General features: G+C 39.4%; 3 protein-coding genes across 3 annotated transcripts; 1 reads left to right on the forward strand and 2 right to left on the reverse strand.

Annotated features, from left to right (window-relative positions):
- Window positions 1-1,913: 1,913 nt before the first annotated feature.
- LOC134743401 (uncharacterized) lies at window positions 1,914-3,093 on the reverse strand. The gene is made up of 3 exons (XM_063676791.1): window positions 2,887-3,093; window positions 2,465-2,541; window positions 1,914-2,207 (listed from the first exon to the last, which is right to left on the reverse strand). The coding sequence occupies exons 1-3, from the start codon at window positions 3,062-3,064 to the stop codon at window positions 1,929-1,931; spliced, it is 534 nt and encodes a 177-aa protein (XP_063532861.1). The 5' UTR covers window positions 3,065-3,093; the 3' UTR covers window positions 1,914-1,928.
- A 126-nt stretch (window positions 3,094-3,219) lies between these two features.
- On the reverse strand, window positions 3,220-8,429 carry LOC134743362 (uncharacterized). The gene is made up of 8 exons (XM_063676754.1): window positions 8,268-8,429; window positions 7,626-7,775; window positions 6,903-6,999; window positions 5,673-5,787; window positions 4,879-4,963; window positions 4,334-4,490; window positions 3,477-3,896; window positions 3,220-3,395 (listed from the first exon to the last, which is right to left on the reverse strand). Exons 1-8 carry the CDS (start codon window positions 8,391-8,393, stop codon window positions 3,220-3,222), a joined length of 1,326 nt encoding a protein of 441 aa, XP_063532824.1. The 5' UTR covers window positions 8,394-8,429.
- Window positions 8,430-11,411: 2,982 nt separating this feature from the next.
- LOC134743714 (nuclear envelope integral membrane protein) lies at window positions 11,412-19,504 on the forward strand. Its single transcript, XM_063677318.1, has 8 exons — window positions 11,412-11,660; window positions 12,077-12,198; window positions 13,028-13,241; window positions 13,882-14,048; window positions 14,656-14,871; window positions 16,857-16,981; window positions 17,319-17,480; window positions 18,842-19,504. The coding sequence occupies exons 1-8, from the start codon at window positions 11,585-11,587 to the stop codon at window positions 19,002-19,004; spliced, it is 1,245 nt and encodes a 414-aa protein (XP_063533388.1). The 5' UTR covers window positions 11,412-11,584; the 3' UTR covers window positions 19,005-19,504.
- The last annotated feature ends 2,979 nt before the right edge of the window (window positions 19,505-22,483 follow it).

Genomic DNA, 22,483 nt, shown 5'->3' on the forward strand with positions numbered 1-22,483 from the left:
CTTAAGTAAATTTGTCATGTGACGTATTATTAAATATCATGTGTTTTCCACAAGAACACACAACTCCAATAAAAATGGGTCACGGAAGCTAAACACATTGAATTATATATCGCTCATTCGTAACGCGATTTTTAGCGTCAGAGGGCCTACCGCGAACCACGTTCGACGTGTGGCCTCTCTGTCGCACTTGTAAATTCGTACGTAAGAGTGACAGGGAGGCAACACGTCGAACGTGGTTTTGTATGGAAAGGCTTGGAGCCCGATTCAAATTAAATTTGACTTGTTACAGTTGTTACGGTTTTGATTTTATTTTGAAACCCTTGAAGACCTCTAATGCTGACTGGTGCATGTGAAATGAAGTTAAAGTCGTGCGTGTGATGCGCGCCAATCATCAAAACGATCGTCAAGTTCGTATCAAAACCAGTTCAAAACCATAACAAATTGTTACATTTGAATTGACCTCATGGACTGTGTCAATGACCCTTCCGACTTTTTTAGTCACACAACACTATTTCAAAATTTTTATCAATGGTTAATATGAATAAAACAAATCAAAGATAATAACACGAGCTTTAAAAAAATATAGCAAATACAAATACAGTTTATAAATAATACAACGAATTACAAAACTTAGTCACAATATCTCACTGACAAATATAGGTTATTTCAACTAGGTATACAGCGATAAAACAGAATTAAAGAATTATATTTGAAAAAATCAACGTACTCTCGTAAGCGTTAAATGAACTGGGGGTATTCCACAAAAAGGTTTACTTAAAAAAAGACAAAAAAATCGTACTTTATCGGGGACGTGACGCGTATGGTAAGTATCTTAATAAACCGCAGAAATCTGTATTACATACCGTTGAATTCAAAGCTAAGCTATGAAACATTATCATGCCAAAAATCGGCTTCTTTAGCTATATGCTTGGCGTTATCCGAAGTGTCAAGAAATTGAGTAAGATGCCCAACACTTTTCTGGAATGCCCCTAAATCGATTTAAAGATGCTTATCTTAAACGGTAAAAAGATTGATGGACAAAATACAAACGACACCAATGGAAAGTTAATTACATTGTAGATTAAGAGGCCGGTGTCGATTTTAGTCGCAAAAATGTAAAATTGATAGATTTAGTCGGTGAAATTGTACACCTTTTGTTACCTAATTGAAATAACAAGTACTGGTTTCTATTAGCGCATCTTCTTATCTTACCTTTTACCAGATCAATTTGTTGAAAACAGACTCACTAAATTAGTAATGTTTGCTTTTCTGATGGACGTTTAGGTAAACGCGCGTAAAGCACTGATTTTGTCACTCTTATTTGTAAATTTCGTAAAGTTTGGACGGCTAAACATGGTAATTTTGTATTACACATATCCTGTACTTGACGTTTATCAGACTACATTTTTATTATTATGACTTTAAAGTAGTGTAAATGAAAGTTAGACGAAATCAATTTTCTCCAGAAATTACTTCAAAACAAGTGACAATTTCTATGAAAATCGACTTAATTTCAACGTAATTTTGATACTTAAACAATCTACAACATTTGTTGAAACTATTTTTATACATCAATTTGTATAGTTCACCACCATAAATTTTTGATGAATTTTTAAAAACTGTCCCTTCTTTTCATATATTACCGGTGACGCACGCTTGCGACCTCATTATTAAAAGGCAAGATGAGAAGACGTGCTAATAGAAACCAATACTTGTTATTTAGATATTACGTAACAAAACGTGTATAATTTCAACGACTAAATCTATCAATTTAAAATTTTTGCTCCAAAATCGACTACGGCCTCTTAAAGCAATCACATTTTATTTGTACACGAACCGGAGCTATGAGCCTTCGTTGTCTGAAAATAAATAATATTTGACCTGATTTTTGATTTATCGTACCTAGATGGACTCTAGTTAATTTATGTTTACAAACTGTGTGAAACTAAGAACCCTAACACCAACACTTCTAAACTAAGGGTGGTATTTGATGCATCGCTTCGTCTGAAAATGTTTTCATAGCTCTTTATCAACGGGGCGTATTTTGTCAGTATAGCCATGATTGGAGCTGAGTCGGGAGTGCCGATTTCTTTAAATTTTTGGGTTTGTGTTTGCTCTTTAGGAAGCTCTTTTTGTGGTACTGGCTCGTTCTCTCTTTGCTCTGGTGTATCTTTAAATTCTTTTGGTTGACGTAAATCCCGACGAACCTAAAATTATTAACTTAGCTAAGTCAAGTAGAGTAAAGTATCAATCTTTACTAACAAATAGAATAGGTGCTAGACAATTACAAAAAAAACAAATCATAGCGTGCCTAATGGCGCAATCCCATTGAGAATAGAGTCGTTATCTGTATGAATAATTGCACACAACTTACGTTTTGAAACATGATAATTATTTTGTGCGATAAATTGACAATATTCTATAAAGTAAAATGTGATCCGATAAATATCGTTTTATAATTTACCTTATTGGAAACTGGCGGTGATGCGAGAGCTTTCTCCATGTTTTCCAATGCTTCTTCCAGTTCTCGCGCCGTTTCGGCTGGAGAAAAGAAGAAACATTAAATAAAAATAAACATCTTAGTAAAAGTTACCACAGTCATATTTTACTAAATTATAATAGCAAGCACTTTTTAACTTCCAGCTACGTCCCACGTCCCACTGCTGGGTTGCAATTTTTTTTTGCTAGCATCAACCTTTTTAAACGATTACTCAGAAAGTTCTCCTGTTGTACCTTCCAGTAGGTACTTTATCAGCCAAATAAATAGAACGTCGTTTATATTTGCTGTAACATGATTCTTAGTTTCTTTCTTAATCTTATTATCGTTATCAACAATAGGCTTCATCAATTGTTTACAAATTCCACATTCATATATTTTTTACTTACGGTCTGACGGATTCTGGTCAGTTTTTTCACTTAAATCTAGCAGTCGTTTAAGCATATCATTTTGAACATAGGGTGTCGTCGCTTGGGTTTCAGCGTCTGGATAAACAGTGACATTATTTATTTCACTGTCATTTGAATAAGTAGCTACTGTTGAATCCGAAATGTATGTTGAAATCATTGAGCTTCTTGTTGATATTATAGTTTCTGTGACGCGTTCTGTAATTGAATTTTTTTATTTCATTTAAATTGTATTTTGTCAGTTTTAATATCTGACACATTATTTTCACGAACATTTTAAGTGGAGTGGCAATATTAACTGTTTTGCTATCAACATTACATTGTCATAAGAAAAACATACGGACCGATTACATCTGGAGGCGTTGCAGCTGTTACACTGCTTTCTCTCACAGTCGCAATATAATCCCGTTCATTTCTCTCTACAATGTCGTCATGATCATAATCATTGTAAATATTATCTTCTTTGACAGGCACTGAATTTGCTGTTCCATCTGCAACAATGGATTTTTCATCAATATTATCATATTCAATAATTTACAGATACATATGATTTCATTCATCATGTGACTTACTTTCATTATCCTTGTTTACCACATTGAGCTCCTCTATGTTATATGATTTCGGTCTTCCAACTGTACTAAATATGTTTTTGGTTACTAGTCCTGTAGATGATTCGTTTACTATTTCTGTTGTTACATTATCGTGGCTGTAATCAGTTATCGTACTATCGTCAGTAACATTTATAATGACTTCCTTGTAATCTGGAACTTCGGCTTCAACTCTATCATTTTTCTTTGTGAAATCAAGTTGATATTGCTGCTCAGTTGGATTATTTATACTTGCTGCCACCATTTTTGTCAAATATATTTGGTCCAAGCTACCATGATAGTTCAAAGATTCATTTCTCTCTATTTCCAGGATTGTATCCAAAACTAACTGTTCCTTTAATACTGTTGTATTACTGGCATCATACGTAAAGGTCGCGTCGTGATCTATAAAATATATATTTTTTTATAATTTTATGCTGCTCAGAATCTCCGCCTCCATTTGACCTTCTTCAATACTGTATACTTAGTAAAGTCATGATTATGATTTTGTGTGTACCTAAGTATTATCGATTTAGAGATTTGTCTCAGGTCAGAATGGTACAAACAAAATTAGTAAGAGCATACCCCGTATTTAGTATTAAGCAGTGGGCGCAGGCCGGGTACAGCCACAGATCACGTGCCAAATTTACCCCACGAGAAGTCAGCGCCGGATGCCCTGAGGAGGCCTTCACGTCTTCGATACTTTATATAGGTATATATATTTCTAATGACTCGCGAAAGACCAACGATCAAGCCAAGCTGATGGGGGGGTTCTCGGGTCCGCCTCACAGCTGGCCTGCAAAATCGCGAAGCAATTTAGTATAAGTATAACCAGAACTCACGAAAGGTACAAAGTCCAGAAAACACCGGGTCAGGCCCCGAACTAGCCGGGCAGGCGGATGCAGGCGCTCCTGGGACCCACAACGGGCCCTCCGGTCCGCGCGGTGCGAAGTTGCACACCAGCCGAGTTACTGTACGGAGGCGGCCATTTTGCTCTATCTGCACTCACGAAAAGAAATATATTAAAATACTTTTTAAATTATTGACTTCTTCTTCTTCCTGCCCTTATCCCAGCTTATTTGGGGTCGGGCCTCCTTGTGCATCGGCGCCAGGATATTCTATCCCGGGTTGTCGTTGGTGTAAGTTTACTATTTCAAATATTGACAAATCAAATATTTATTTATATTGCTAGTATATGTGATCTACTTCTGATAATGGTATGGAAGGTCGGGCTGAGGTCGGAAGACTGTTGGGCACGATCAGCTAACTATAAAAGTTCAGGTCTACTGCGATCTTCGAAAAGTGATAAAGACCGGATACAAAAACACTGTCGAAGATCTCGGTATATCCTCAGTACTCTGCGCTCACTAATTTTAGTAAAACTTACCATAAATCGGCTTCGAGCGCAGCCAACTAAGTACGTGTGCGCCCATAACATTTGCGCAAAGTCCATTGGATAGTTCTTGTCATCCCTAGTCAAACATGAGATGGTTAGAAAATCCTGTGTACAATACAAATTTGTAACGAGATGCATACTTGTATAAATAAATATAGTTTATTTCATATAATTAATCGATAACGTTACTAGTTTAAACTTAAAAGCTATGTTAATTACTAAAAAAAATAAAAATAAAAGAACGAATTAAAAATATCATATAAAAATAAAAACTAAGAGCTAGAAGCAGACATATTTACGTGCCACCTAATGGGAAATCAGTGTTATGTACGATTATAATTCCCACCGACCGGCTAGAGTCGAGCTGCGCCGGAGCGCATCTTCAATGTGCCTATACATTATAATGTATATGGCAGAAGCGATGGAGTCTGACCGGAGTCACAGGGCGGATACGCTATACATCAAAAATCACTTGCGTTTCTATGTGTGAATGGCACGTCTGTACACGCGGCATGCGTCATTGTGTGAGTAAGTTGCTTAAAAACAGTACTGAGTGGTCCGCAAAAGGTCGTCAATCAACCGTCTTGCGGTCGTACAAGGAATCGTACTTTATCCTCCTGGGTGATATACTCGTAACTAACATCAGAAAGGCCCTGAATATTCGCTACTTGCAGAACCAAATTTCGTAGCTGGGACTCACCACGTACCGTCCCGTAATGCCCACTGCTTCCAGATTCCTCAGGCCCTGAATCCACAAATATTGTGTGCTGTAGTAGTTGACTTACGTGGGGATGGTATTCTGCCGGCCTTGCAAGTACCACATGTCAACCATGGACTCGGGCCGGAGGCCGGGCGCTTCGCCCACCACTGATGCCACGCACTGTCCTACTGTTATTGAATCTGGAAAGTAAGATTAGAGCCATATTTACACATTAATAAGCATGTGTTAGTGAACTTGGGCACATAATGCGATCGCCGCACCACAGCCTCGAACGTGACATCATACTGGGGCAAGTTGAAGGCAAGCGCGCTAGAGGAAGAGCCCCGGCAAGATGGTCGGATTCCATTAGACAAGCATGTGGTTCCATGCAGAGGGCAGCCCACATAGCCCTTGATCGCGTTAAATGGAGGGATATAGTTCTTGGTCACGATCCTCAGTCATGAGGGAACGACGAAGAAGAGAAGAAGTTAGTGAACTATCCCCTCATATATTAATGTTATTAAGACAGGTATATTATCAGTTCAGTTCAGTTCCATTGGGACAATTTAGCCAGCGTCAAGGCTGTGAGAGCAGAATTTCAGTATCAGAACTTGATCCAGTCCGTGAAGATGCTTGATCGGTTGAAGAATCTAAACTTCTGTAGGAATAAAAATAGAAAAAAGGGGTGTCCAGAAAAACCAATATAGAAAGTAATAAGCCAACAACTGCCAGTATCAGGATATCTTTGTTTTTTGTAAAGGGAACCTTAGAGGAAAGTTTGAATAAACAAACAGGTAAAAACTTTTGAAAGCGGCTAGAGCTTGATATTAGAATATTTCATAAACTTAGCAAGGACATAAACAAAGGGAGTGTTAACCAAAGTAAGAATATGGTTTGTTAATAGGACGTTGAATATAGTCAGGAAGAAACTCATAAAAACTGGCATGAGTATTGGGACAGCTAAAGAAAAAGTGATTAGTGGGACAATTTAGGCTGATTTTAGTGTCACGCGGACCGTCCGCGCGGATCGCTCTGCACCGCCAAATTGCATGAGAAACCTGACGACCGTCCGCGCGGACCACTCTAAAACGCTCCCTGCACTTAATACATATTAGTCCGGTCCGGAGCAATCCGCGCGGACGGTTCGCGTGACACTAAAATCAGCCTAAACTGTCCCACTAATCACTTTTCGCTGATTAGCGAACTAGACTTCACACTCGCGTTCGCGGCTTCGCGCCGTGACTCGCGCATGAGTGTGGAGGGCCCTTTAGATTTGCCTTCTTTTTGCACTCGCTACACAAGGAAGCAAACTTACACAGATCCCTGCACGCGTCATGTCCCTCGGGATTGTTAGGCGGGGCGCATTGATCTGCCCATACCTGCGCTTCTCGAGCTAACTCTTCGACCCAACGCTACAAAAGAGAATAAAAAGATCAGTATCGGTCAGTTTGTAAAAAAATGTCCGGGAAAATTTGTAAGTCGAGGCCCATAGTGATTATAAATTAACAGTGGATCTTTTTCTGGCTAGCCGGGTCCACACATAGCGAGCATACGCGCGAGGCAATTTCCTCGCGCACAAAATGGCCACTAGACGTGCCTCGGCCGAGGCGCGCGTGCTGTATCGACATTTTAGAGTGCCTCGCACGCGCCGTCTCGGCCGAGGCACGTCTACACTGGCCGTTTTGTGAGCGTAAGCAATTGCTTAAAAAAAAGTGACTGTAATGGCAAGACTCCATTCCTCCATTCCACCAAGACTTTCACGTTCCAAAAGTGACATCAATTCATACTTACTTTATTTTACCTCCACAATATTACAAGATGATTACAAGTTTACTTCCATAAGGCCGCTCCAGACTACGCGGCGCGAAGCCGCGAACGCGAGTGTGGAGTCGATTTCACTGATTAGCGAACTAGACTCCACAACGTTCGCGCCTACGCGCCGCGATTCGCGCACGAGTGTGGAGGGAGCTATACGTAGGATTATCTAGTTTGAGCGTGTCATACCCAGCGATTGATAAGTCATAGGTACCAAACCTACCAGTTTAAGCATATTGCTAGCTGCAGGCAGTTGTAATTTGCCAAGAGCTGCCTCATTACGCCGACGGTTCATACGACCAATCAAACGCGTCTTCTCCTCGCCCGAGAGACGGTCATCTATATAACCGGTACATTTGGGCCCTGGACCCTCCTGTAAAGGATTATTGATGACATATAAAAGATGCTCATAGGTTAGGACTTTTACTGTCCGTGCATTACCTACATGTAATCAGTACCGTTTTTACCATAAGGGCACACGGGGCCCCGTACCCAGGGCCCCCTTTCTCAGGGGGCCCCGAAGGACAGACAGTGGCAGTGAGCAACCGAGTTTGGTATTTCGTTCGTTTTATAATTATACTAGTCATAAAAACTAATTTCATTACAATCCAAGACGTAGTTTTAAAATGAGAACGAAACGTTCTCCGTTTGTATGGGAAGGTTGCTGAATAAATGTTTGATGTTTGATGTTTGATGTTGGTGAAATTCGGCCGAGCTTGCCGAAGCCCGAGAACTTAATTAAATGGGTACTTGTGTACTGCACTGCAGCTGGCGCAAAGAAACCTGCAGAAGAGGAATGGCATCTTTCGCTGATTGCTTATTTGACTTCAGATATGATCCCATCATGAGCGTGCGAAATACTCACGGTATACTGACAAAACGTGTGAGCATTCGACATCCCACACATCGCAGCCTCACAATAGTTCACCGACGCGCCGGAGCAACAGATGAAAAGAGCAGCCAAAACAGCCGCTAGCTCGATCGCTAACATCTCATTCTAGACATGATGTGCAGAAATTTTAATGTAGATGTTGGTTTGGTAAGCTTTAAAATTAGACCAAAGAGCATATTAATCACTATTAGACAAATGTCAGTTTTAAGCGGGGCATAGTTTGAAAGGCGAAGCAAAAAGTCTTCTATCATGCTGATGTACATGTCGCAGGCATTTTGTAAGAATCCGCCGTTTACAAAGTAACGCGAAGCGGTATGCAATTTGCTGAAGGCAAATTGTTAGTGCGAGCGTCAACGTTGGTGTTTCGTGGGTAACCATGGTTTTAAAAATCTTAAAGGCATTAACATAGATTCATGGGCATTAAGTATTGAAGCGTACCATAGAAATAATCAAATTATTTGATGATTGGCTAGAACGTAGTGATTATATAAGTATGATTCTCTCTGTCTATGTTTGAAATGAGACAGTCCTTTGACAAACTATAGTGTTAAAGCGTAACACACCATCGCACCGCACCAAGGTATTTGTGCGACGCACCCATAAGTAAGAGCGAGAAAGCGATATCTTTTTCTCGCTTTAACTTATGGGTGCATCACACAATGACCTTGGTGCGGTGCGATGGTGTAACACACATTATTCATCAACAAATTATTAAACCAAGAAAAGACTGTAGAGATTTTGACAGCACACGCAGTGATCTAACTCTAGGATCCTGGGATCTAGCCAAGATCCCAGGATCCTAAAACTTGAGACTATGACAAGGACAAACAAGAATAGCGCTTTCTCTGCTACTCCTACGGAAAGATACATAAGACTATCCCGTTCTGTCAGAGTCCCCCACCAGTCATGCCTAATCCATACTAATACTATTTTATAGATTCATGACGATAAGCATAGATTAGTATATGTTATTACTGTAATAGATAAGAAACTCTCGGACATTTCACGTTCACGTCTCTACTAGTGCTGCCCCTAGCGGTCCTGCTCTCAACTAATGAGACTGTATATGCAGTAAACACGCACACATGTACACACACACACACACACACACACACACACACACACACACACACACACACACACACACACGTACTTATGGGTTCTTTACCTACATGTAACAACTTTAATATTGGAAACTGATTTATGTAGTAATCTTTGTCGTACCAATTTCCATTTGCTTAGAAAACTACATAAATCAGTTTTTCAGAATAAATAAATGAAAACTTATGTTGAATCAAGTACAATATATTATTTATAAGTACCTACTTATTTACATACGTTCCATTCCAAGTAACTAAGACACATGCAAATACAGCGACGCTTTAAGCGCACTTCCGTGAAAATAACTTAACAGCAAGTATGTAACAATTTATTTCCTGACTATGTTTTAAACAATAATTAGAGGCAACCTAATTCATTTCTTCTTCTTGATCCCAAAATAACTTGGAAAGCTTCAATAGTTTGATCCAACTTTTTTTGATTTAATTTAGATCCATTTTTGACGCATATTTCATAGTTTTGAGAACATTCAAGCTTTTTATCCACAATTTGTGGTGCGGTGATCTGGGTGTTACAGCGCATTAGATTAGGTAGATTTTCCTTTTTTAGGTTCACTGAAATTGCCATTGACAACATCGAAAAACTTATCGAAGAAAAGCACGATACCTGCCGTGTCGCAACTTTATTCTGAAAGCTTTTTAATACCTGAAAATATATTAACAGTTAAGATGTTATCAAAAGTATAAAAAGGTTATTTTACAGCGAAACAGGACAAGTGTTGAGCATGCATTTTAAGGGTGTGCTATTGTCACATTTAATGTTAGGTAACAAGAAATCAGTGAATCGGGATATTATTCATGTAAAATGTCGACAAAGGTAACGTATTGTGGTTGGATTTTATCAGTAGATGTATGTCTTTCTAATTTTGGCAGGTTGTAGTTGATTTATCAGATTAAGACCTAGGCACGGAAAATAGTATCTTAATTATGATAATCAGAGCAACGTGTATGACGGGCCTTACGGGCACTAAGAATGGTGCTAGTTCAACGGCTGTTATTTGAAATGTTACAATGTTCCATGTTCCATCGCCAACATTTCATAAATATGCTTTACCCGAAGCCTCTATCAAAGCTTTTGATAAAGATGAAATAATAAATAAATGTTCAGGAGGTATATATATATTATAAACTCGAAAATTTACTTACCTTGCCCTTATACCGATGTACATACAAGAAGGTACACAGATTCGGCGCGGCCCGGCCGGCATTGCTTTTCATCTTGCCTGCGTTGGTTTGGTTGAATGAGTAAGAGCACAACTCAACACAACTTACAAGGTTGGTTGTGATATAAAGAAACGCTGTTTGTTAATATCTTAACATAAATCTGACCAAAAATATGTTAAACGGAATTTATATTAAAAAACAACTTAGAAATAATTTCAAAATTTCCCGTCAAACCAAACGTCATTTGGTTTTTTTATTCGTCTAAATACGTCAGTCTGTCATTGTACGGTGTTTGCAATACATATTAAAAAAACTACTTTTACGTTTCAATTTTATTTTGTTTCCTAGTTCATTTGCAACGTAAGGTTAGTAACACTATCAAAACATTTTTTATTAAAATATATTCTTCTAGATTTAATTAAATACGATTAAGTTACCTGCTTAAATATTTGTTTTGGTATATTTTGTTTTCTACTATCTACACACAAGAATGATATCTAGCCACACTCAGCCCTCCTTATGCTAAAGGCGGTATCTCAAAAACGAATGAACTGGAAATGGAACGTTATGATTCAAATTTAAGGTACTTATTTGCATGCAATCTTCAATTGAGATACCGCTTTTTAGCTCAGCAGGGCACCACGGCTGAGGAATATATGTCCAGCATAACCCAGAGATGGCATTATTATCAGCATTACATTACTCCTCTTCAGAGATACTATACCATGACGATAAGTACCAAAGAATATAAATAAGTACAATCTACAATACGGACCTTTCCTTTCCCTTGTCAATCTTGTCATTGCATTGTCAGTGGAACGTCAAACGCATTAACGCAAAACGCAAACCGCCGATCAAGCTCGTCGTCGTAACATAACAAGAATAAAACTAAACAACTAACAAGTTAATCCAGCAAGTTTTGACAAAAATTAAATGAAAAAGTAATAGTGCATCGCGTTGATAGTTATAGAAAGACGGTTATGTGCTTGTATTAACAGTTATTTTAACATGGAGGGATCACAACACTTGCAAATTTTGTTATTGTTAGTGATGATTTCTCAAGCTCACTCCGTGTCGTATGATGGTATGGTATTATTGTACGATTCTTCACTTATATTAATGCTCGGCTTCTAATACTTAAAGACCTAGGTTAGATTTAGAGGTTATGTTTTTTATACAAGAAATTCCACGTTATTGAATAACATTTTGTAATTTCAAAAAAGTGTTGGAATTAACGGCCTCAAGAAGGTAGCCATCGGTAAACCTTATTACAAAAGGCATAAGGTTTACCAATGGACAGTTAAGTGTTGCTGTTTGTAACTGAACATTGGTAGACCTATTTCGTCACTATACTTACTCAACCTCATATCTGCAACAATCATTTGATGGAAATGTCGCTTTTCTTTCATTCGGAATACGGGTGTTTTTGTCATCAAATGAGTGTTGCAGATACGAGGTTGAGTAAGTATAGCGGCGATTTATTCTGTACTTTTATTACAGTGCATTGGCTGGGCGGCTCGCAGACTATAGACCGTGATATATCGTCTACAAAACAAAATATAGACATTTATTGTTACCGGGGCACATCCAAAAACATCTTGGCCCTGTGGCAAACAGCTAAGGTATGTTTGTTAAAATAAGGTACACAATTAGCCTTCTCTCTCTCCCCCTCTCTTTAGCCCTTTTCTACCCGTCGGGTGTAGGCCTCCTTCATTTTGCGTTCACTCGTTACGGTTCCGTGCAACCTGGAGGCACTTCTTTCCCGCAGTCCTTTTTGATGTTTTTATCCCAACGCATCTGGGGTCTACTTCGAGGATGCTCTTTCCCCAATGGTTGCCACTCAGTAGTCGTTTACTCCACAAATCGGTCTTTCGTGCTATATGACCAGCCTGAAAATGTGGCCCATCTACAGGCCCCTTTATACAGTACCGTATACTTATCACCGTCATATTTACCTAACTGTAACGTGATCTGGGTTCCGGCAGAATATCAGTGCTCCGCAAAAGTTGTTGCTGCAATGCACACAGCGTGCAGCTAACCACTAAAAACTAATTTTTCGTGTTTAAGTAAAAAAATTTTTGTTAATTTAATTTAGTACTTAAGTTTTGTTCTGACTGCAATGTACCTACTTATACTTTACACTAAAATTGTGTATTTTTGCAGCATCCAAATAAACGTTTTATCTATCATCTATCTATCTTTATGGATATCCATGTTTAAACATCTACAAACATCAACAAACATGTTTGTACATGTTTAAACATGGATATCCATAAGTAACAGCAAATATAAATATAACATATATATTTATGCACAACAAATATATATTTTGATGTCTATTATGGTATGGTATTTGTCAATTAGCAGTGAAAATTAGTATTTTGTAATTTAAACAATTTCCATTACCTATTGTTGGCAAAAAAAATATCTTACATCCATGTTTTCTTACAGTTCCACATAAGGATAAAGAATGATGAATTCGGCCAATACCTTGGCAGCAGCCCGGCCGAGGTGTACAAAGAGTACACGGAAGACAGCTACGGCTGGTCCGTGGTCAGCCCATTCAATAAGAGGACCTACAGGACGGTGGCTATAGATCTCTTCAATACTACATGTATGGCTATCAATACTAAACATAGGCACAGTATTGAGCTGCAGATTATTAGTAAGTACAATGTGTTTGATGTAGATGTTAAATCTAAACATGTTTTACAAGACTTTAAGATTGTCCTATTGACTGAACAATGTACATTAGAAATATGAGAATAGTACATTGTGCAACATGGGGTGTAAGTTAAATATTGCAATCGAGAGTATCGAGAGAGATTAAATTGATTCATAGACTCGAGTTTGCAATATTATTACGCCCCGAGTTACACACAATGTTTTTCATCACACTTGCGATACAAAAATGAAGTACAAAGACAAAAAACTGTTAATTATAATACTAGAAACTTCATAACTCCCTAGGGAAAACGTTTTTTCTATAGTTCCCGCTAAGCCTGCGTGCAATTCCACATATACGCGAGTGTGATGAAAATTAAATGAATCTACAGTGAAATAATCAATCAAATTAAAACTAAACTTATGAATAAAAAATGCACTATGTATTTGGGTTACACTTACAAACATTTTAGAGTTTTTGATACACATTGAAAATCCTAACTAAATAAGTGCCAAAAAATAACATTTGTCGATTCTAGAGTGAGTGTTGTGACAGAATTGAAGTTCCTACAGAATATGTAAATTAAAAAATTCGCTTGTAACAATATCTAAATAAATGCCTAAATATCCATTGTTTGCAGGGGTGGACATTTGGCGCGTGTTGCTAATGTTCCTAGGCATATGCACTGTGTTCTCATCACGCGCGCTCAGCGGGAACCCATTGTTCTTCTACTTGTGCGGGGTTCTTGTGGGCGTGTCAGCTTCATTCATGGTGCTGGTGTATTATATCAGCAGACTTCTACCTAGGGTAAGTAATCTTTTAGTAAACATAGAGATCGTCCTTCAGATGTAAATATCGGGCGCGTGCTGCAAATGTTCCTAGTAAAAAAGAAATGAGAATTGATGTAAGGAACTTGGGCTTCTTTTACATGTACTACTTTCTTGTTGGCGGCTCGGCATGTCTCAGTCACATACAGTCATTTATGGTATAAGTATGCCGTATAATTTTTTCGTACACAGCTGCACGTAATATTAATTAAAGCATGAAACTAATCTATGGACTGGAAAAGTATTGTGAGCGGAGTTCAGTCACACCAAATTAAAATACATTTTTTTTTACAATTAAATTCCGACCTCTAATGTAGTAACACAACTTAATAGCTACAGTAACAAAAGTAAACGTGATCGTGAGAGGGTAGCGTCAAAATCGCCAAATATCATCAAAATAATGGCTGTAGTGTGTGTACTAGTACTAACTATGCCTCACCCCCACATGTACGTAGCTGTAGTATATAATAGCATGTACGCGTTATTTTAAGTTGTATCATTGACGCCACAACTTACATGGCGATCCTGCCAGTGCCTTACATGGCAAAATTTCTTAATGAACCCTAACCCATAGTATTTCTTTGCAGAAAACCTTAACATATGGTGTGCTAATCGGCGGTTGGACTGTCGGCGTGTACATCTTCCAGCAAATATGGGAGAATATCCGTAACATCGTAATGTCTTACCAGACATATATGTTCTGGTATACGCTGGTCGTGGGATTCATCAGCTTTCTGGTGTGCTATAGGGTGGGACCGCCGAGGAATCAACGGAGCAAGAACCTTGTCATGTGGACACTGCAGGTACAATGCAACAATATTGTTCTCTCTCTTTCTCACGTCTTAGCATTTATACTGGTTACGACTGCTTCGAAACCCTGGGTCAGCTCTCCGACTTTTCTCCACTACGCCCGGCTTTTGTGACGTCACACCAGGGGGGGAGGGGTTTGTCAAATGTGACCAAGTGTGACAAGGAGGGGGAGGGGTAAAAAAACCTCGAAATTCGTGAGACGTAATTAATGGATGAACCCATACACGAACGCAATATAAGCGCTGGTGGCCTAGCGGTAAAGGGCGTGCGACTTTCAATCCGGAGGTCGCGGGTTCAAACCCCAGCACGTACCAATGAGTTTTTCGAAACTTATGTACGAAACATCAATTGATATTTACCAGTCGCTTTTCGGTGAAGGAAAGTATCGTGAGGAAACCGGACTTAATCCTAATAAGGCCTAGTTTACCCTCTGGGTTGGAAGGTTAGATGGCAGTCGCTTTCGTAAAAACTAGTAACTATGCCAATTCTTAAGATTAGTTGCCAAGCGGACCCCAGGCTCCCATGAGTCGTGGCAAAATGCCGGGACAACACGAGGAAGATGGATGACATCTGTCCTAGAATAAAAATGGTTTATTATTCAAGTAGGCATATTGCAATGCGCTTATGAACGTCAAATCTCCTCTCCTCTGGAAATCTCGTACAAGATGGGAGGGAGAACTCAAACTTACAGCAGGCCCGAACTGGAGAAGAGTGGCCCACGACAGACCTCAATGGAAAGAGCTAGAGGCCTTTGCCAAGCGGCACACTGAGCTACGAGACATATTCTAACTCAGAATAAAAGGGCTTAATAGATAGATAGATATGAACGTCAAATAAAGGTTTTGACGACCGGTTTGGCCTAGTGGGTAGTGACCCTGCCTGTGAAGCCGATGGTCCTGGGTTCGAATCCCGGTAAGGGATTTATTTGTGTGATGAGCACAGATATTTGTTCCTGAGTCATGGGTGTTTTCTATGTATTTAAGTATTTATATATTATATATATGTATCGTTGCCTGAGTACCCATAACACAAGCCTCCTTAGGCTTACCGTGGGACTTAGTCAATCTGTGTAAGAATGTGCTATAATATATATTTATTATTATTTGTATCTCGTATAAACTCACGGGTATATACATCCCGGTCATTTGATAGGCGTGCGTGGGGATACAGATCCAACACGTAGAGGCCCTTTGGAGAAGTTTGCTGTTATGTAATACACCTGCTAGAACCCATTCATTATTTTTATTATTATTATTATTTATTAAAGCTACGCTGACTCTAACCCTACACCTCTGCCTCGAGAAAATTTAAATCCCACATCAACAAACTCGGCGGGACACATCCATCTACTTCCAACCCTATTATTATACTCTCTCTTATTCCTCGCGTTATCCCGGCGTTTTTGCCACGGCTCATGGGACCCTGGGGTCCGCTTTGACAACTAATCCCAAGAATTGACGTAGGCACTAGTTTTTACCAAGATATGAATGCCAAGATAACCGATTTTGAGTCTGAGCGGCGCTTAGAGCTTGATGCCAAGCGCGATAGAATAAAAGCCAGACCACCCGCGGCAATACCCTATAACTTTGTTGATGGTGTGCTCACATGCCCGCAATGTTCGCGAAATTTTAGTAACAAGATCGGCTACATCAGCCACTTGCGAGCACACCAGCGACAGCAACGGAGTTGACAGCAGTTATTAGTTTTTACCCAGAGGGGAAACTAGGCCTTATTGGGATTAAGTCCGGTTTCCTCACGATGTTTTCCTTCACCTAAAAGCAACTGGTAAATATAATGATATTTCGTACATAAGTTCCGAAAAACGAGTACGAGCGGGGTTTGAACCCGCGACCTCCGTATTGAAAGACGCACGCTCTTACCGCTAGGCCACCAGCGCTTCTAAACCTATTATTTATTATACTATTTTTTTTAGAATTTAGTATAACACTATTACTAATTTTTTAAATGTAATTATCAGGGTATCGGCGTGCTAATGATGTTCTTCAGTAGCGAGTATCAAGAAGCGTCCACGGCCGTGGTGGCCGTCTGTCTCACCATTAAATACTTCCCGCAGTCCGTGCTCAACTCTATTTATGGATATTGGTAAGACTACTTTGTACAGTTGGTCAAGCAAATCTTGTCAGTAGAACAAGGCGGCAAATTAAAAAAAAAAAAAACTGAAGTAGTTCACCAGCAATGTCCCCGATTGTACACAGTAAAGCGCGCTAAAATTTCTGGCATAACAAGACCTTATTTGCACATCTCTAAAAATGGTGACTTATTTTTGCATGCTTTTTCATGTATTATTATAGCAGAAAGTACCAATGCAAAATGCTACGAAAAATTCAACATGGCCGGTTTAAAAATGCAGTCTTTGTCATGACCGCCATGCGATAAACAATATTCGACTCTGCTACCTCACCTTACGGTTCATTTTCAGGCGGCGCAAGTTCCCGCCGAAGCCGCGACTGCTCACGAGTGAAGAGTACTACGAAGAGGGAGCGAGAGAGACGAAAGAAGCTCTCGAGAGTTTGAGGAAGTACTGTTCGAGTCCGGATTGTGCGCAGTGGAGGATCATGCTCAAACTAAACGACTCTAAAAGGTATGGAATTGAATCTAGAGACTCTCGGACTAAAGAAAGGAGGCTTAGCACACCCGCCTGTCCCTGTCTCTCTCGCATGCGCGTGATTATATAACCGTCCCGCTCATGACGCCGGCGCGGCGGTCAACGGTACTGCGAGCGAGACAGCGATGTATTTATGCGCGTGCGATAGAGGTAGGAACAGGTGGGTCAGTGTACGACATTCCTCGATGCTAAGCGTCTTGTTTTTTTTGTACTACGTCGGTGGCAAACAAGCATGCGGTCCGTTGTAAGCGATCACCGTAGCCTATGGACGCCTACAACTCCAGAGGTGTTACATGCGCGTTGCCGACCCTAACACTCCTCTCCCTCGTTGAGCTCTGGCAACCTTACTCACCGGCAGGAACACAACACTATGAGTGGGGTCTAGTGTTATTTGGCTGCGGCTTTCTGTAAGGTAGAGGTACTTCCCCAGTTGGGGTCTGCTCTAGATGTGCCGTTCTCAACTGAAAGGGTACTTATTGTCGAATGTCAATAAGGCGCTATTTCCATATAGCTTCAATTTGAAATCGACAAGCGACAATGTGGTACCTTTTGGCTGAAATCGTCACAGATCTGGAATGACATCCGCTGTGCTGTGCCCTACGCGACACAACGCGATATGACATTTCGACGACCGGTCTGGCCAAGTTATGAAGTTTCTAGTATTATAATATAATTAACAGTTTTTTGTCTTTATACTTAATTTTTGTATCGCAAGTGTGATGAAAAACATTGTGTGTAACTCGGGGCGTAATAATATTGCGAACTCGAGTCTATAAATCGCTCCGGCACTCGTTTGCGATGTTTGACTTACGCTCCATGTTGCACAATGTACTATTGAGAAGAATTATACTATAAACAAAGATAGATATAACTCCGTAATAGATGGATACAGTCTAAGGAAAAAACGTGCCTCGAAAATCAAGAAAATTTGATTCTCGTTCAGAGGGCGCTACTAGTTTTGGCCTACAGTCGTATAGATGGCGTTGACGGATTCGTTTGTTATTTAACAATTTTAACGCATATCAGTGAAAGAACATGGGTCAAAATCATAAAAATAATTAATGCAAATAAAAAAAATCATTTATCTATATTTAAATACATTCTATCGTATTTTTATAAATCTTCATTTTTAGTTTTAAAGTGTGTCGACAGATGGCAGTGAATTTACTGGGGTTACAAAATTTACTATGACAGTACCGCTCTAGTATAAGTTACTCTATGCTATAAACAATAAATGTTTTCTGTTCTATCAAACACGGTGCATAGTTAGCTTAGCCTGACTGTATATTTTATTTTATTTTTAGGGAAAACAGATACAGGGCAATATATTGTAACAGGTTCGCATCGTTCGTGGAAGGCGACTCCCACCTGAGCGACGACGAGATCCTCGACTACGAGTCGTACGCGTTCTCGACGGACCGGAGGAAACCCGTCGCCAACTCCACCAGGATAGCCACGCTGGACATCTCGGACGACGATATCACGGACGACGAAATGTGAACTTTACGGTGTAAGTTATAAGACTGATTGTTTGTTAGCTAGAGTTGAACCTGTGTCGAAACTAGGGATGAAAATTCCGGAAAACTTCAAATGTTATTTTTTACAAAATTTTCCGATCTTTTCGGTTTTTTTCCAGCTCTATTCAGAATATGGATGGTATAGAAAGGATGCCAATCTCTTATGGCAGAATTGTTGCAAAAGTGACCGCTTTCAGCTTTAAATAATAGTTCCTAATCTCTCCAGTGGCGCTAGTTAGGCTCTGGGACATGAGTACATGAACCATATAAGGCAACAAATAACCTGACCAAATTACGTAGGTTGGTTTTGGTAGTATTTCGGTCTATAGTGGCGCCGCCTAATTACTGTTTTTTGATGGACACTTTTCATACATAGAGATTTGGCTCCTTTATATAGTCTCCATGATTCAGAAAAATTAAATATGTCACACACAATGCCAATGAGTGATGTGATGACAGTGTCAATGCCATAAACAAACACATTAGACATGCAACCTTAACCTACCTGTTTAAATTCCTAATTGAGTATATTGAAAAATACAGAAGTTTTGGAAAAAACTTGATTTTTTTCAGCTTTATTCTTTTTTTCGGAAGTAGTGTAACTGAAATTTGCATTGTTTTTTTCGAAAGAAACTTGAAAATAACGAGCCGTTTTGAAATTTTCCCGTAATTTTTCCGGTTTTTTCAACGCTAGTCGAAACGTCGGTAAATAAAGTAACAAAATAAATTCGCGATAGACCCGATTGTAAATGTGATTTAATATGTAGTTGAGTCTAGTCGTATTGTCGCAATTAATGCATTTAACGGTTCAGGGCGACTGTCCACAGTTCTATTTCGTCACCTTCTTAAGTTGTCCTCGTAGCCATACGGTCCACTGTCCTGTTTCGTCGACATTTTTATGTGGTCACCTTAATTCGCCATTCTTAACAACAACAACACACAACAACAAAAACACAACAACAACACAAACACACACAACAATAACAACAACAAGTAAGACTTTTTATACAGGCTGGCTAAAAAATAAGTGCATTCCCGTTGCCAGGGAAGTGTTGGGATTATACTGAGCAACTTTTACTATGGGACCAAACACGATATCGCGAAAAAAAATATTAGCCTCCCATAGAAAATGGACCTGCCAGAATATATAAAACAGCCATATTTTTTTCGCGATATCGTGGTTGGTCCAATAGTAAAAGTTGCTCAGTATAATCCCAAAACCTCCCTGGCAACGGGAATGAACTTATTTTTAAGCCACCGTGTATATTCCACGGTGCTAACTCGTCACCACACCTGTATCGAACACGGTAACTTGTCACCATTCCTATATCGCCTTAGAACTACGATAGGAGACATACAAATGGACCGAATGGTGACGAGTTAGCACTGTGGACCACCAGGAATATTGACATGATAAGAAATTGACCATATAAGAATGTGGACAAGTTAGAAAGGTGACGATTTAGGAATTGTATTCTGACGAAATGGCATTGTGGACGATTTAAAAAGATGACGGATCGTCCTGAGCCCATTTGACTTCAGCGTCCGTAGCACGGTCGCATTTTTATCACCTGTCAACATGCCTGTCACGTTCTAACAAGTATAGTTTTAGTAAGTGCGAAAGTGACAGGCATAGTGACGGGCGATAAAAATGGAACTATGCTGCCACCGCAGAACCGGTCAAGCTTTTAATTTTAAGATAACGTTTTTTTAGGGTTCTGTAAATCGGAACTCTTATAGTTTCATGTCGGTCTGTCTGTCCATCCGCATAGCTCTTATTTTACAGAAAAGAAACTATTAGGCATGAAATAAGGGATCTAGTTTGCCAGGGTTCATTTCTTAAAAAAACTATTTCCATTTGACCACACCAGTATATAACCTGTTTAAAAAAACCTTTGGCTTTTGATTAAAATATTTTCATATGTGCATAGATTAAAAAAAAAACTCTTTTCTTTTTTCTGTGATTGACTAGACCCTTGCGCTTAATGACATAAAGATCTTTTGTTTGTCTCGATTTTGTAAGTATTTTTGTAATTTTAGATATGCTAACTAATCTCATAGTCCCATTAAAATTAAATAATAAAACATATTACTTATATTCGTCCACAACTTTGGGAACAAAATAAATTATTTTATTAAATATTTTCATTTGTGTTTTTGCTAAAGACGCCGGTTCGAATCCGGCCTTCACCACTTGAGGGCTTCGTCACTTTTTTCTTTATATGACATCTATAACAGTTTATAATATTATATTAGTGTTTCTGCTCTTGTTCTTAGTTTTACATTATTTATAGTACTGTTTGTAGTGTTCCCTTTTTATTTTGTAGCTTTGTTGTCTTTGAACACTTTTATTCAAATCAGTAAACCTGCATCAATCCTGAGATTTTCGATTTTTTTTTGTTGATAGGCCTTAAAATTCATTAATTTTATCAAATTGTATATCATCAAACCCACTACGCTCAGGATTATATTTTAGAATCTCTCGCTACGCTCAGGATTCAATGAGTAACTCGCCGTAAATATGTATACATTTTGATCCCTTGTGACACAACTACTACTACTACTATTCTTTCCTTGTACTCGTTTTTATTTTTTTTATTATTCAGAGCCCACTGTGTCCCACTGCTGGGCAAAGGCCTCCCCCCTCTTTTTCCACTCGTCTCTGTTTAATGCTATATCCGGCCAGCCTGTCAAGAAGGAGTCCAAGTTATCCCGCCATCGCCGACGAGGTCTGCCGGATCCCCGGTTAGACTCGTGGGGCTCCCACTCCGTGGTTAACTTGGCCCACAAGTCATCCGGCATTCGGCAGACATGACCAGCCCAGTCCCGTTTCAACTTGCCCGCTTTCCGAGCTACGTCTATTATTTGAGTCTTAGAGCGCAGCGTGGTGTTTCGGACTCGATCTCTTAATTTTACACCTAATATGCTGCGCTCCATAGCTCTCTGACAAACCCCGAGTTTGGACTTCTGAGCTTCCGTCAAGGACCAGGTCTGAGCACCGTAGGTGAGAACTGGAAGTACGCACATGTCCATAAGCCTACGCTTGAGTGACAGAGGTAGGTCTCCCTTCATCAGGTGTTTCATTGGCCAATAGCTCTTCCAGGCGTTTTCGGTGCGTCTTTGGACTTCTTTGTCCTGCCGCGCCTGGAAAGAGACTATTTGGCCAAGATAAAGGTATTCTTGGACATATGCGATGTGTTCTCCGTTTATCTCAATCCTACGTTTTGTGCTGTTAGTCATGACCTTGGTTTTTGACATATTCATCTTCAGTCCAACCTCGAGGCTTGCGTTGCTAAGGTCTTCTAGCATGTGACTTAACTCGGATGAAGTTGAGTACTAGTTTTTTTTTCTTTGTTGTTTAATTTCATCCTTGTGTTTTGCCGAGTTTGGCCCCTACTCTCTGATGGCGCATGAAATCAAACACTCATGCTCATGCAATGAAAATAAAACGAACATAACTAA

Source organism: Cydia strobilella, chromosome 8 (genome assembly GCF_947568885.1).
Source record: "Cydia strobilella chromosome 8, ilCydStro3.1, whole genome shotgun sequence".
Taxonomy (NCBI): domain Eukaryota; kingdom Metazoa; phylum Arthropoda; class Insecta; order Lepidoptera; family Tortricidae; genus Cydia; species Cydia strobilella.

What these genes read in the sequence shown, in the direction of transcription:
- LOC134743362 (XM_063676754.1), bottom strand. Translation starts at nt 8,393, where the DNA reads ATGTTAGCGATCGAGCTAGCGGCTGTTTTGGCTGCTCTTTTCATCTGT. An exon ending in CGGCAGAATACCATCCCCAC is followed by an intron (nt 4,964 to 5,672) that starts GTAAGTCAACTA and finishes ATGTTTGACTAG; the next exon opens with GGATGACAAGAACTATCCAA. An exon ending in TTCTGGACTTTGTACCTTTC is followed by an intron (nt 3,897 to 4,333) that starts GTGAGTTCTGGT and finishes TATATTTTATAG; the next exon opens with ATCACGACGCGACCTTTACG.
- LOC134743714 (XM_063677318.1), top strand. Translation starts at nt 11,585, where the DNA reads ATGGAGGGATCACAACACTTGCAAATTTTGTTATTGTTAGTGATGATT. An exon ending in TCACTCCGTGTCGTATGATG is followed by an intron (nt 11,661 to 12,076) that starts GTATGGTATTAT and finishes CTTTTATTACAG; the next exon opens with TGCATTGGCTGGGCGGCTCG. An exon ending in AACTCTATTTATGGATATTG is followed by an intron (nt 16,982 to 17,318) that starts GTAAGACTACTT and finishes GTTCATTTTCAG; the next exon opens with GCGGCGCAAGTTCCCGCCGA.
- LOC134743401 (XM_063676791.1), bottom strand. Translation starts at nt 3,064, where the DNA reads ATGATTTCAACATACATTTCGGATTCAACAGTAGCTACTTATTCAAAT. An exon ending in TGACCAGAATCCGTCAGACC is followed by an intron (nt 2,542 to 2,886) that starts GTAAGTAAAAAA and finishes TCTTTTCTCCAG; the next exon opens with CCGAAACGGCGCGAGAACTG. An exon ending in CACCGCCAGTTTCCAATAAG is followed by an intron (nt 2,208 to 2,464) that starts GTAAATTATAAA and finishes TAATAATTTTAG; the next exon opens with GTTCGTCGGGATTTACGTCA.